Below are 15,599 nucleotides of genomic sequence, written 5' to 3'. Positions count from 1 at the left end.
GCTAATTCCTTCTTTTACCTCAAAACAATTTTGAGGCTTCTAGGCTTCCCTTCTCAACCTGTGGTGTTCTTGTTTTTTGTTTTGCAAAGTTTTGAATATACATTCTATGTACTGTTTTCAGGAGCACCTCTGTTTTTGATGATAGAGTTAAGGTTTTAGAAAAAATTGGAAATTAATTCACATTTAAGAGTAGAAAATAAGTGATGAAGCTGCATAATAATTTTTGGTTAAAAAGAAGTGTTCCTGAGGAGACACCTTCAAGATAGTGAAGGAGTAAGACGTGGAGATCACCGTCCTCCCCACAGATACATCAAAAGTACATCTACATGTGGAACAACTCCAACAGAACACCTACTGAACACTGGCACAAGACCTCAGACTTCCCAAAAGGCAAGAAACTCCCAACGTACCTGGCCGTGTGGCTGACAGGGTCTTGATGCTCTGGCTGGGTGTCAGGCCTGAGCCTCTGAGGTGGGAGAGCTGAGTTCAGGACATTGGTCCACCAGAGACCTCCCGGCCCCACGTAACATCATTCGGCAAGAGCATTCCCAGAGATCTCCGTCTCAACACTAAGACCCAGCTCCACTCAACAACCAGCAAGCTCCAGTGCTAGACACCCCATGCCAAACAACTAGCAAGACAGGAACACAACCCCACCCATTAGCAGAGTGACTGCCTAAAATCATAAGTTCAAAGACACCCCAAAACACACCGCCGGATGTGGTCATGCCCACCGGAAAGACAAGATCCAGCCTCATCCACCAGAACACAGGCACCAGTCCCCTCCACGAGGAAGCCTAGACAACCCACTGAACCAACCTTAGCCACCGGGGGCAGACACCATAAACAAAAGGAACTACGAACCTGCAGCCTGCAAAAAGGAGACCCCAAACACAGTAAGTTAAGCAAAATGAGAAGACAGAGAAATAAGCAGCAGATGAAGGAGCAAGGTAAAAACCCACCGGACCAAACAAATGAAGAGGAAATAGGCAGTCTACCTGAAAAAGAATTCAGAGTAATGATAGTAAAGATGGTCCAAAATCTTGGAAATAGAATGGAGAACATACAAGAAACGTTTAACAAGGACCTAAAAGAACGAGAGAGCAAACAAACAATGATGAACAACACAATAAATGAAATTAAAAATTCTCTAGAAGGAATCAGTAGCAGAATAACTGAGGCAAAAGAACAGATAAGTGACCTGGAAGACACAATAGTTGAAATAACTACCACAGAGCAGAATAAAGAAAAAAGAATGAAAAGAATTGAGGACAGTCTCAGAGACTTCTGGGACAACATTAAATGCACTAGCGTTCGAATTATAGGGATCCCAGAAGAAGAAGAGAAAAAGAAAGGGTGTGAGAAAATATTTGAAGAGATTATAGTTGAAAACTTCCCTAATATGGGAAAGGAAATAGTCCAGGAAGCACAGAGTCCCATACAGGATAAATCCAAGGAGAAACATGCCAAGACACCTATTAATCAAACTATCAAAAATTAAATACAAAGAAAAAATATTAAAAGCAGCAAAGGAAAAGCAGCAAATAACATACAAGGGAATCCCCATAAGGTAACAGCTGATTTTTCAGCAGAAACTGCAAGCCAGAAGGGAGTGGCAGGACATATTTAAAGTGATGAAAGGGAAAAACCTACAACCAAGATTACTCTACCCAGCAAGGATCTCATTCAGATTTGACTGAGAAATTAAAACCTTTACAGACAAACAAAAGCTAAGAGAATTCATCACCCCAAACCACCTTTACAACAAATGCTAAAGGAGCTTCTCTAGGCAGGAAACATGAGAAGGAAAAGACCTACAATAAGAAACCCCAAACAATTAAGAAAATGGTAATAAGAACATACATATCAATAATTACCTTAAATGTAAATAGATTAAATGCTCCAACCAAAAGACACAGACTGCCTGAATGGATACAGAAACAACATCCGTATATATCATGTCTACAAGAGACCCATTTCAGACCTAGCAACACATACAGACTGAAAGTGAGGGGATGGAAAAAGATACTCCATGCAAATGGAAATCAAAAGAAAGCTGGAGTAGCAATTCTCATATCAGACCCAATAGACTTTAAAATAAAGACTATTAGAAGAGACAAAGAGGGACAGTACATAATGATCAAGGGATCAATCCAAGAAGATGATATAACAATTGTAAATATTTATGCACCCAGCATAGGAGCACCTCAATACATAAGGCAAATGCTAACAGACATAAAAGGGGAAATTGACAGTAACACAGTAATAGTAGTGGACTTTAACACCCCACTTTCACCAATGGAGAGATCAACCAAAATGAAAATAAATAAGGAAACACAAGCTTTAAGTGATACATTAAACAAGATGGACTTAATTGATATTTATAGGACATTCCATCCAAAAACAACAAAATACACTTTCTTCACAAGTGCTCATGGAACATTCTCCAGGATAGATCATATCTTGGGTCACAAATCACGCCTTGGTAATTTTAAGAAAATTGAAATCATATCAATTATCTTTTCTGACCACAACACTATGAGACTAGATATCAATTACAGGAAGAAAACTGTAAAAATTACAAACACATGGAGGCTAAACAATATGCTACTAAATAACTAAGAGATCACTGAAGAAATCAGAGAGGAAATCAAAAAATACCTGGAAACAAATGACAATGAAAACACAACGACCGAAAACCTATGGGATACAGCAAAAGCAGTTCAAAGAGGGAAGTTTATAGCAATACAATCCTACCTTAAGAAACAAGAAACATCTCAAATAAACAACCTAACCTCACACCTAAAGCAATTAAGAGAGAAGAACAAAAAAACCCCAAAGTTAGCAGAAAGAAAGAAATCATAAAGATGAAATCAGAAATAAATGAAAAAGAAATGAAGGAAACAGTAGCAAAGATCAATAAATCTAAAAGCTGGTTCTTTGAGAAGATAAACAAAATTGATTAGCCAGACTCATCAAGAGAAAAAGGGGGAAGACTCAAATCAATAGAATTAGAAATGAAAAAGGAGAAGTAACAACTGACGATGCAGAAATACAAAAGATCATGAGAGATTACTACAAGCAACTGTATGCCAATAAAATGGACAGCCTGGAAGAAATGGACAAATTCTTAGAAAAGCACAACCTTCTGAGACTAAACCAGGAAGAAATAGAAAATATAAACAGACCAATCACAAGCACTGAAATTGAAACTGATTAAAAATCTTCCAGCAAACAAAAGCCCAGGACCAGATGGCTTCACAGGTGAATTTTGTCAAACATTTAGAGAAGAGCTAACACCTCTCCTTCTCAAACTCTTCCAAAATATAGCAGAGGGAGGAACACTCCCAAACTCATTCTACCACCATGACCACCATCACCCTGATACCAAAACCAGACAAAGGTGTTACAAAAAAAGAAAACTGCGGACCAATATCACTGACGAACAGAGATGCAAAAATCCTCAACAAAATACTAGCAAACAGAATCCAACAGCACATTAAAAGGATCATACACCATGATCAAGTGGGGTTTATCCCAGGAATGCAAAGATTCTTCAGTATACACAAATGAATCAATGTGATACACCATATTAACAAATTGAAGGAGAAAAACCATATGATCAACTCAATAGATGCAGAGAAAGCTTTCGACAAAATTCAACACCCATTTATGATGAAAACTCTCCAGAAAGTAGGCATAGCGGGAACATACCTCAACATAATAAAGGCCATATGTGACAAACCCACAGTCAGCATCGTTCTCAATGGTGAAAAACTGAAACCATTTCCCGTAAGATGAGAGATGAGACAAGGTTGCCCACTTTCACCACTATTATTCAACATAGTTTTGGAAGTTTTAGCCACAGCAATCAGAGAAGAAGAAGAAATAAAAGGAATCCAAACTGGAAAAGAAGTAGTAAAACTGTCACTGTTTGCAGATGGCATGATATTATACATAGAGAATCCTGAAGATGCCACCAGAAAACTACCAGAACTCATCAATGAATTTGGTAAGGTTGCAGGATACAAAATTAATGCACAGAAATCTCTTGCATGCCTATACAGTAATGATGAAAAATCGGAAAGAGAAATTAAGGAAACGCTCCCATTTACCATTGCAACAAAAAGAATAAAATACCTAGGAATAAACTTACCTAAGGAGACAAAAGACCTGTATGCAGAAAATTGTAAGACACTGATGAAAGAAATTAAAATGATACAAACGTGGAGAGATATACCATGTTCTTGGATTGGAAGAATCAACATTGTGGAAATGAGTATACTACCCAAAGCAATCTACAGATTCAGTGCAATCCCTATCAAACTACCAATGGCATTTTTCACAGAACTAGAACAAAAGATATCACAGTTTGTATGGAAACACAAAAGACCCCACATAGCCAAATCAATCTTGAGAAAGAAAAATGGAGCTGGAGCAATCAGGTTCCCTGACTTCAGACTATACTACAAAGGTACAGTAATCAAGACAGTGTGGTACTGGCACAGAAACAGAAATATAGATCAGTGGTACAGGATAGAAAGCCCAGAGATAAACCCATGCATATATGGTCACCTTATCTTTGATAAATTAGGCAAGAATATACAGTGGAGAAAAGACAGCCTCTTCGGTAAGTGGTACTGGGCAAACTGGACAGCTACATGTAAAGGAATGAAATTAGAACACTCCCTAACACTCTACACAAAAATAAACTGCAAATGGATTAAAGACCTAAATTTAAGGCCAGACACTATAAAACTCTTGGAGGAAAACAGGCAGAACACTCTGTGACATAAATCACAGCAAGATCCTTTTTGACCCACCTCCTGGAGAAATGGATATAAAACCAAAAATAAACAAATGGGACCTAATGAAACTTAAAAGCTTTTGCATAGCAAAGAAAACCATAAGACGAAAAGACAACCCTCAGAATGGGAGAAAATATTTGTAAACGAAGCAATGGACAAAGGATTAATCTCCAAAATATAGAAGCAGTTCATGCAGTTCAATATCAAAAAAACAAACAACCCAATCCAAAAATGGGCAGAAGACCTAAGTAGACATTTCTCCAAAGAAGATATACAGATTGCCAACAAACGCATGAAAGGATGCTCAACGTCACTAATCACTAGAGAAATGCAAATCAAAACTACAATGAGGTAACCTCACACCTGTCAGAATGGCCATCATCAAAAAATCTACAAACAATAAATGCTGGAGAAGGTTTGGAGAAAAGGGAACCCTCTTGCACCGTTGGTGGGAATGTAAATTGATACGGCCACTATGGAGAACAGTATGGAGGTTCCTTAAAAAAACTAAGAATAGACCTACCATATGACCCAGCAATCTCACTACTGGGCATATACCCTGAGAAAACTATAATTCAAAAAGAGTCATGTACCACAGTGTTCATTGTAGCTCTATTTACAGTAGCCAGGACATGGAAACAACCTAAGTGTCCATTGACAGATGAATGGATAAAGAAGATGTGGCACATATATACAATGGAATATTATTCAGCCATAAAAAGAAATGAAATTGAGTTATTTGTAGTGAGGTGGATGGACCTAGAGTCTGTCATACAGAATGAAGTAAGTCAGAAAGAGAAAAACAAATACTGTATGCTAACACATATATATGGAATCTAAAAAAAAAAAAAAAAAGGTTCTGAAGAACCTAGGGGCAGGGCAGGACAGGAATAAAGGCACAGACGTAGAGAATGGACTTGAGGATATGGGGAGGGGGAAGGGTAAGCTGGGACGAAGTGAGAGAGTGGCATTGACATAGGAACACTACCAAATGTAAAATAGATAGCTAGTGAGAAGCAGCCGCATAGCACAGGGAGATCAGCTTGGTGCTTTGTGACCACCAAGAGGGGTGGGATAGGGAGGGTGGGAGGGAGATGCAAGAGGGAGGAGATATGGGGATATATGTGTATGTACCGCTGGTTCACTTTGTTTTACAGCAGAAACTAACACAACAATTTAAAGCAATTATCCTCCAATAAAGATGTTAAAAGAAATAAAATAAAAGGTTATATTGAAAAAAAAACAACAAAGAAAGAAGTGGTGTATATGTACTACTATATTAAAAAAGGATAACCAACAAGGACCTACTGTATAGCACAGGGAACTCTGCTCAGTGTTATGTGGCAGCCTGAATAGGAGGGGAGTCTGGGGCGAATGGACTCATGTGTATATATGGCTGAGTTGCTTTGCTGTGCACCTGAAACTATCACAGCACTGTTAATTGGCTATACTCCAATATAAAATTAAAACTTAAAAGAAAAAGTGTTCCTAAAAAAAAAAAATGTTCCTATAAAGTAAAAAGATTGAATTTCTTGTGTGGCCCTTAACTTGGCTTTGAAAACATATCCATGGGGAATTTTTAAATCGTTTAGAGTGACAACAGCTACTTTGTATTATGTTTATTTTTCCTTTTTGATACATTCTGTAACACCTTCTGAGTCCCGCTGTTCTTTCTTCCCGGGGCTCTCTTCTCAGCTCCGCTCCATCCCAAGCTGGAAGTGTACCTTTTCCATTCAGGCTCTCGGTGCCGGGCTGTGGGAACCCCTGCTCTCTGTTCTGGAGGACACACAGTGTAGCGGGGCTCAGTGGGGAGGCCTGGCAGCAGGAGCATTTGGGTAGGGCGAGCCACACCCAGAGGGGCCGTGAACGCTCCGAGGGGGCCCCCGCCCGCTCGGTTAAGGGGAGCTGACCTGTCGTACCTCTGCAGGTAAGGATCGTATCTTTTCCTTCCTCTAGCTGCAGTACATGTTTGGCCGAATAATTCTTATTTTTTGTTAATAATTCGATAATAAATACAGTTATTGTGTGCCTTATGTGATTTATATTTGTTTCATTGAATGTCCTTTGGTTACAGATAGTAAGAAAATGCCTAAGATACACTCAGGTAGATTTAAGCTTTGCTCATTTGCACTGACTTAAATTTCCATGGATGCTGCGTTCTGCAAGCCATGCGTACAGCCAGACAGCTGTTCACTGCCCAGCTCCAGGGGATGCCATGCCACGCATACAGGTTGTGGTAGGAATGTCGTCATCTAGAGCTGAGTAGCGTGGCAGCTTTGTGCCACCAGTGGAGCACGTACAAAGGGATTTTTCCATTATTTCTAGTTTGCCCTTTTCCTCAGACTTGGGTTGTGGTTTTGGGAAGAATGAGCAGTAACAGGCATATTTTTACCTGTATTTTATTTTAAAAATAAGCATCTGAAATCAAAGGTGACATCTGATCTTTCTATTTCCCAAATAGAGCTGTTTCTTTTGTTGGGTATATACTGAATTAGTTTTGCTAAGAGGAACTGATAGGTTTTGAAAAGAGCACCTCTCAGGTTTTTTTCTTAGCATTTTTTCCTTGGTTTCTGGCTCCTTTTCTTTTAATCAGAAAGCGCCTGCCCTGGTGCTTGGCGACATCATTCAGTTTTTCGTGTTGAAATGATGCTCTTGCTAGCCTTCTGTCCCTCTGTCTTAGCGTCTTCTAAGAAGTCATTTTTCTCTTGTTACGTAGAAACTCCTTCGTTCTGACATGACATCTTCCAGTTCAGTAGTTACATAATTAGTATTGTAACATTTTTAGGGTTCATGGAAATGAAACCTCTCCTCACTCTCTGATTAAGACTCAGCTTGATTCCTTTGCAACTCAAGGCAGTAATTTCTCAGAATGCTTTTAAGCACCACCGGCATCCAGGCCGTGGGTGTTTCCTTAAAAGCAGATTTCTGTCTTCACCAGGCACGTACTGACTTGGACTCTCTGGGAGCAAGGCTTGAAAAGGAGCATGTCTAACAAGCTCACCAGGTAGTTTTATGCACACTCAAGTTTGAAACCCACTGCCTTACTAAGACCTTCACAACTTTGTCCCCCATGCCAAGTGCCTTACTTTGCTACAAAGTGTCTGAGACCATTGAATATGCATCCTTTCTGGGTTTCTGATTACCTGAGGACATGATGAGTAAAGCTCTCGTGAGCATGTGGACTTCAACGTTCGGTCTGCCTTTATTTTTCTCCAGTCCCTTGATTATGCGTAAAGATGAGGTTGTTGAGATTATATTTATACTCTTCAAAAATGAAAATCTGCTTTCATAACAATCTCTTATACAAACAAGGAGGCAACTGTGTCCTGATAGTGAAGGATAAGCAAGAGTTGTTAAATGAAAATGCTAGGTGCCGCACAGTGCTTATCATAGGCATTTATGCAAAAAAGGGAAGGGAGAAAAAATACACATACATACACGCACTTGCTTGTGTATAATAGAACATCTCCGGGGGGGTACACAAGAAGCTGATACAGGTAACAGGTGAATGTGGAGTGAGAAGGCTTTTCACTTCGTGTCCTTTTGTACCTTTTGAATTTTGAATTCTGTGAATGCATTTTAAAAATACCAGTTAAGGGGCTTCCCTGGTGGCGCAGTGGTTGAGAGTCTGCCTGCCGATGCAGGGGACACGGATTTGTGCCCCGGTCCAGGAGGATCCCACATGCCGCGGAGCGGCTGGGCCCGTGAGCCGTGGCCGCTGAGCCTGCGCGTCCGGAGCCTGTGCTCCGCAATGGGAGAGGCCGCAACAGTGAGAGGCCCGCGTACCACAAAAAAATAAATAAATAAAAATACCAGTTAAAAATACACCGTTATAAAACGTTCATGGATTAGCAGGTTCATCCTACTTAATTTTGATCGCACCATTCATTCACTCAGTTATTTATTGGCCTCTACAATATACCAGGAACCACTCATTGGTGCAGAGCTCATGGATTGCACGTTCTAGTTAGAGAAACGAGCAATAACGTGATAAATGAGTAAATATATATATACACACACGTTAAATAAGAGAAAAAGCCACGGGGGAGGGGAGGGTTGCCGTCTTTGATAGAGAGGCTTCGGCAGGTCTCCTCAAGAAGCCTTTGACTATCTGATGAGCATTTTTGTTTAAATGAAGTTTGCAAAGGGAAGATTTATAGATCTACCAGCCTTTGCCTATAGGAAACCTTTTGTTCTGTATCTAATTTCATAGACTCAGCCTGTCGGCGTCACGTGCTTGCAGCTAGGTCTGTTTTGTGGTGAGTTTTTGACATATATGAAAATCTTCCTTTAGTTTCTTGGTGGCTTTTGTTTTCTGTTTTAATGTAGGTAAGATGCATTATCTTTTTTATCTTCACTTCTATGTCCCCACTGCTTAAAGCATGAAATAACTTTCTTAACCCCTTAAAGATTAAGGGGCCCTTGGACAACACGGGGTTGAGCTGTGCGGGTCCACTTATACTCAGAATTTTGTCAACAAATACGTACTATAGTACTGCCTGGTCCCATTGAAGCCTCGGATGTGGACTTCATGGGGGCGGGGTGAGAAGTGAGGCGCAGGGGTCAGCACCCCAACCCCTGAGTTGTTCAAGGGTCAGCTGTTTGCAGTGCCCTCCACTGATGTCACTCATGACAGTGGAAAAGAAATGCTTAAATGGTGGTAAAACCCAACTTCCCCGTGCTTTTCAGAAGATTAATATCTTGGTAAACAGCAAAACCTTCTTTAGGCAACCTGATTTTTTAAAAATCCTGTATCAGCCATGTCAATTCTCTTTGATATTAAAATTTAATAATGTTTCTAACTTAAATCCGTTTTGGAATTTATGCTTCCAAGTCTGAAGCTTTGATTTCTTACTTCCTTGCTATATAATTGGGCTTGTCTTAACCAGAAAGGTATCGTGTTGATCACAAGTCAGAAGGTTTGTTTGACAGATATTTTCCTTTTAGCTCACTCTACTTGAGTTCATATCCACACAAGATGAAGGCCCTAAAAACTTTCAGAGTGTTTTGTTTGGCTGACTTTCTCCAGTAAACAGCTTTTATGCAATTTGCAATAGCAGTATTTTTCACAGAGGTATTAATATCTCTGGAGTTCTGTTTTCCTGTAGTTTTTTTGTAAAGTATGTTTTCATGCCAGTTAAAAGTAACTACCACTCCCATTAAAGTTGCAGGTGTATACACACTTGCATAAAGGACCTAATGTTAATTTATTATCTCAATAAATATTTGGTAGATGGCCACCATGTGCCAGACACGTAGAAGGTGTGTGAGATACTAGTGAGCAGAGGAAGCAAATGTCCCTGGCTGCTGGCAGGTGCATTCTAACCAGGAGAGAGACAGGCAGTGATCTTAGCAAGTGAATTACACCTCTTGGGAGGGTGAGGCGTGCTGTGGGGCAGAGCAGAGCAGACAGGGTGAGGGAGGCGCGTGGCAGTCGTGAGGGTTAGGGAGGCCAGTGAGAAGTGGCCTTTATTCGAGCAAAGAGTGAAGAAACCATGGAGACGTCCAGGGGAACAGCATTCCGGGTGGAAGGGGCACTGGTACACAGAGGCGGAGGCCAGCAAGCCTGGAGGGATGGTGGGCAAGCTGGACCCTGTGGAGGAGCCCGGGGGTCGTTCGTGTAGAGTCTGAGGATGTTCACAGCTGGCTCTGCAGGCTGCCTAGTGAACTCTGCTCAAAACTTTTATTGTACAAAGTAAGATAGTTTATCCAGGTTTTGAACCCTGACCTCCTTCCTTTGGGGGATTTTTAAAGTCAATTTCCTGAGTGTTAGTCATAAAGACTTTCTAGTTAAAGCCTAAGTGAGAAAAGCAGGTTCCGTAGCAGAAGAGTAACTGTACTCCTACGAAGTGCCAGTGGGAACGTTGAAGGAAGCCTAAGGGCCAAATGAAATGGTAACAAATGATACAAGTAGTAAGTCGTAATGCGTGAGATAATGAGTGAAACGGATGTGACGAAAAATCTGTTGAAGAGTCAGATTTGAGTGAAATCACTGCCGTATGTATGTATCCATCTATCCATCTGTCTGTCGGACCAGTGTTTTATGGTTATCCGTAGCTATAAAAGTAGGAAAGTCATACTTAAAGATCTTTCTATGTGCATATAAAATGAAATAAGTGTATTTCTGAGAGAGAGTTTTAAAACAGGGACTAAGTTTAAAATACCTCTATGAAGGCAGCTTCCCTAGTCGTGGCTTTTCCTCCGGGTCTACTGAGAATTAAAGAAGAAACGAGCGCGTGCTGTGATGCTGCGCCATCAGGGATTTGGTTGCGTATCTGCGGGGGGCGGTGGGGGGCGGCGGCGGGGGCTTAGCCACATAGGCTCCAGGAGAACGAAAATCTCAGACGGCTGCTGCCCTAAAAGGGCTTTCGGTCTAACTGGGGACACAGACTAAACAAGCGTAAGGCGGGAGGTGTCTGTAAGCACTACCTATGGCCTTCACAGGAGGAGAGTCGTGGAATGTAGAGGCCGTCCTGAGTGAGCATCCTCTTGTTCATTTTGCAGAGTGACTGACCATCTACCAGGTGAAGACACCGTCCAAAGACAGTCCAGACTTTTTCCTCGAGGTCATAAAAATGCCATTCATTGCAGAAGAGCTGAGGAAATGGAGCCAGTCTAGGATCGGGGAGATGAATTGGGTGGACTTAGGGTTTCAGTCTGAGTTTCTGTCACCAGCAGTTATTTTCCTGTTCAGAGCTCAGAGTTGTAGGCAAGTTGCCACTGTGTTTCTGGTTTCTGGCAGTTGGGTTCATTTGCTTCACAATACTTTCCTGTTGTTTTTTTGCAGCAAACCAAAGAGAGAGTGAAGCTATTGATACAGCTGGCTGATGGCTTTTGTGAAAAGGGGCATGCCCATGCGGCAGAGATAAAAAAATGTGTCACTGCAGTGGATAAGAGGTACAGAGATTTCTCTCTGCGGATGGAGAAGTACAGGACCTCTTTGGAGAAAGCCCTGGGGATTTCTTCAGATTCCAACAAATCGGTAAATTGCTTTGTGCAAATTGAATAAATGACTGTTTTCTTCTTCGTACTGTTTGTCGATTTAATTAACTGAAGTTCATTGACTCCCTTATTCCACAGAGTAAAAGTCTTCAGCTAGATATCATTCCGGCCAGTATCCCCGGGTCAGAGGTGAAACTCCGCGATGCCGCTCATGAACTTAATGAAGAAAAACGGAAATCTGCCCGCAGGAAAGAGTAAGCTTGTCTTTAAGAACCTGCCAGGATTCACTGAAAAAGTGAAGAAAATGTCACTTGGACAAAGATGCTTACTTCTGTGTGTGCTTTGAAATCAAGCAGTGTTAATACTTTTCATTGCTCTGAATGTGCTTAGTTTTTACAGCAAAAATGCCACTGTGTCCACTGTCCCCTGATGCAGAAACTGTATCTTGTTGTTTTGTCCATGCGCCCCCATTTCATATGTGGTTGACAAGTTGTTTTAGTGTCATTTGTCATCAATAGGTCATGAGTAATAATACTAAGGAGAAGAAATTAATGACACAAGTGCAGCTGTTTGGAAGTTGCTAATTAGTAAACTGTACTAAATATTAATAAAGACAAAAGATTGCCCTAACCAGTGGTTCTCAGTCGGGGCCAGCTTTGTCCCCCCGGACGGACATTTGGCAATATGTGGAGACATTTTTGGTTGTCACCCAGTGGGGAGGGGGGAGGGCTACTGGCATCTAGTGGGCGGAACCGGGGATGCTGTGAAACGTTTTATAAGGCACGGGACAGTCCCACAGCAAAGCATCCTCCAGCCCCAAACGTCAATACTGCCAAGTTGAGAAACCATGACCAGTAGGTACCTTAACAAAATTTTTTCCAGAATGTTTTTTCCTTTGAATTGGTGACTGGATACTGTTAATTCTTCTATTCTTGCTTGAATTCTCCAGAACATATCACTGACGAATGCTTTTTCAACCACCTTATTATTTCATAGACCCTAAAAGTAAATAGTTAAAATAAGCATGTATCCTGACCGTGAACTAAACTAGTTGCTGTCTTTTCCTCTGCTTTAAGGTTCATAATGGCTGAGCTAATTCAAACTGAAAAGGCTTATGTAAGAGACCTCCGGGAGTGTATGGATGTAAGTAAGTTTTTCTGCTTATTTATTTAGATGGAGTATAGTGTCGCTGTTTATTCTTACTGTTGGCAGTTCTTAAAATAATCACGTTTTGTTGTTATTTTGGAGTTTGAAGTGCGCACGAGCAGCCTTCTGTGCACGTTGCTGCACTTCTGTGAAGTTCTAGGCGTGTTGTTGCTCATTACAGAGATGATGCAGCACTAATCCTCTCATTCCATTTACCACATGATGGCCTGGCTGACATTCTCTCTGTGTAGAATTTTACAGCAGCTTCAGAGAACTGTGCCTACCGTGATGATTGCCAGCTGATGCTCAGTAGTTTAACGAATCTTTGCCGTACCTTGTGGAGTAGGTTTATCCCAAAATTTGAAGCTGGGAATGCATTTAGAGCTCAAAAGTATGGAAACTATTCTCAAGTATTAATAACAACTGAGATTTTTAAAAAATAGTTCCTCGTGTTTTTTTTTTGCAAAAGGTTGTATTGTTAAGATATATTTTCAGTTATACATTAACCCTGGGTACGTATTCACAGAGGCCAGGAGTACCTGTTTCTGGAAGATGAGGTGTGGGTTTTCGTCTAACCCTCTCTGTTTCCCTCCCGCCCAGACCTACCTGTGGGAAATGACCAGTGGTGTGGAGGAGATCCCGCCGGGCATTGTGAACAAAGAGCTCGTTATCTTCGGGAACATGCAGGAAATCTATGAGTTTCACAATAAGTGAGTGGCTTTATCTTTGGGGACCTCATTAGCCACTCTGGAAATGTGTGCTGAAGTTTCATGACAAGTGAAAGTTTCCAATAAATAAGCATAGATTCCAGTGATTTTGTTGAAATTTGCAGGAAGCCTGCCAGACTTGCTTCACAAGGACAGACATTCTAGAGACGATTTTAGCAGAGACTCAACTTCGTATTTACTTTTTGTAGAAATGAGATTAGGAAAACTGGAAGCTGGTTTTGTAGGAACCCTAACTTCTCTCAGGCCTTTGTCATCAGCTGCTGCATCAGTTACTTCTTAGGGTTAAAAGAAAGAATTGCCCTCTGTGGGGCTGCTGGCTGGTGTTTGGTCTTTTCTAATAAGAAGGAGGAAGGAACTGAGGACTAAACAGATGTGTAGTGTGACCAAAATAAAGTGCCCTTTCCACAGGCCATAGGAGGAGGAACATGGTTTTATTTTCAAGATCAAAAAAAAGGCAGCAGAAGCTCCTCTAGGTGGAGTCTGTGCAGCCCAAATAGCCTGTGGAAAGATGATGCTGGGACAGAGCTGGCGGTGTCTTCCTTGCTTCCCTGCCCTCCACCCCAGCAAAGATGCTAGAATCTAAATGGGTTCTCTAGGTTGAGTGTTCACCTCCCTAACTTATGTCCTTAGCTACTAAACATACCACTTTCCCAGAAGTAAGCTACTGTTGAAAGTGTTCAAAGGCTAAACTGGTTAACTCTTTGAAAATCGCAATAATTTACCCTAGTTCAGAGCACTTGCTTTACATTTTGTTAAATTAAAATCTAGAAGTTACAGTTTTCACTGCATTTAATTAAAATGATGAAGTTCAGACATTGTCTGAATTCACAGTATGCTTGGTCTAATTCCTGGCATATCTCACTAGTAAAATGTTTTAAAACACCGTAATCATTTAGTATCGTTTTCTGTCTCTGCAGCATATTCCTCAAAGAGCTGGAAAAATATGAACAGTTGCCAGAGGACGTTGGCCATTGCTTTGTAACCTGGGTAATGAAACCTCAGCCGCTTGTTCTGTCACAGTTGCTTTGAGGGAAGTTGGAAGGAATACTGTTCATTTCTCAAGTGTCGCCATTTTCTCCTGGTGTCTACAGAGAGAGAAATAGACTTTACCTCAAAGAATTACATTCTCCAGCTAGTTATTAATGTGGAATAAACTTTTTATTGATAGTAGTGATGGTTTGAGATAGAATGTTGAGTTAGTGTGTCAGGCCTCTTCATGGCCCTGGGGATTCACGGGTAATCGTGAGTGCCCAGCCCTGCCTGGGAGGATTTTCCGGTCGGGAGGGAGGGAAGGAGGCAGGTGACCTGGTGATCAGGCCCTGCTCTCTAAGTGTGACACTCACGTTTGCATATAGCATCATGGGAAGAGGGGCCGGCATCCAGCCCCGACTCTCCAGGCCAGGGGAGGACGTGTGTCCTATTAGCAGGATGTGTTTCTTATTTTAATAGTTTCTTTATAAAGCAGCGTTTCTTAAATTGGAGGCTTGAATTTCATTTATACACACAGCTTCTTTTCTACATAAAAGTTTATCATAATTTGATTTTTTGTCATTAGAAAGAGATAGTCTAATTTTCTTTTTGTTTATATAGGCAGACAAGTTTCAGATGTATGTCACATATTGCAAAAATAAGCCTGATTCTACTCAGCTGATATTAGAGCATGCAGGATCGTACTTTGATGTAAGTAAGAGATTACTAAAGAAGCTGTGATATTTTCTGAGTTGCATTTCGCGTACATAAAATGCAACGTGACTCATAACTTTCACCTAATGGATGGCATGATACCATTTTTATCGATCACATTTATAGTGGGATTTTCTTATATTCTGTTTTTAAAAGATGCTTCTCAAATACTTCAAGCTGTATATCTGTAAAAAATTCAGATTTTAATATATACATGTGTGTATATGTCATTACTTACAATTTATATATAGTCATTAATTTTTTATATGTAATATCATGTAAAAAGTATGAG

General features: G+C 40.8%; 1 protein-coding gene across 4 annotated transcripts in view; it reads left to right on the top strand.

Moving 5' to 3' along the window:
* The window catches only part of TRIO (trio Rho guanine nucleotide exchange factor), a 372,133-nt gene that overhangs the window by 253,755 nt on the left and 102,779 nt on the right, over positions 1 to 15,599 (top strand). For all 4 annotated transcript variants that reach the window (XM_060009655.1, XM_060009656.1, XM_060009659.1 and 1 more), the window contains exons 22-27: positions 11,596 to 11,790; positions 11,889 to 12,004; positions 12,827 to 12,893; positions 13,497 to 13,606; positions 14,542 to 14,611; positions 15,215 to 15,304. In XM_060009655.1, coding sequence (XP_059865638.1) covers positions 11,596 to 11,790; positions 11,889 to 12,004; positions 12,827 to 12,893; positions 13,497 to 13,606; positions 14,542 to 14,611; positions 15,215 to 15,304 — 648 coding nt within the window. The remainder of the gene's footprint in view (positions 1 to 11,595; positions 11,791 to 11,888; positions 12,005 to 12,826; positions 12,894 to 13,496; positions 13,607 to 14,541; positions 14,612 to 15,214; positions 15,305 to 15,599) is intronic.

Source organism: Delphinus delphis, chromosome 3, assembly GCF_949987515.2.
Source record: "Delphinus delphis chromosome 3, mDelDel1.2, whole genome shotgun sequence".
NCBI lineage: Eukaryota > Metazoa > Chordata > Mammalia > Artiodactyla > Delphinidae > Delphinus > Delphinus delphis.
This window is presented reverse-complemented; position numbering and strand designations above follow the sequence as displayed.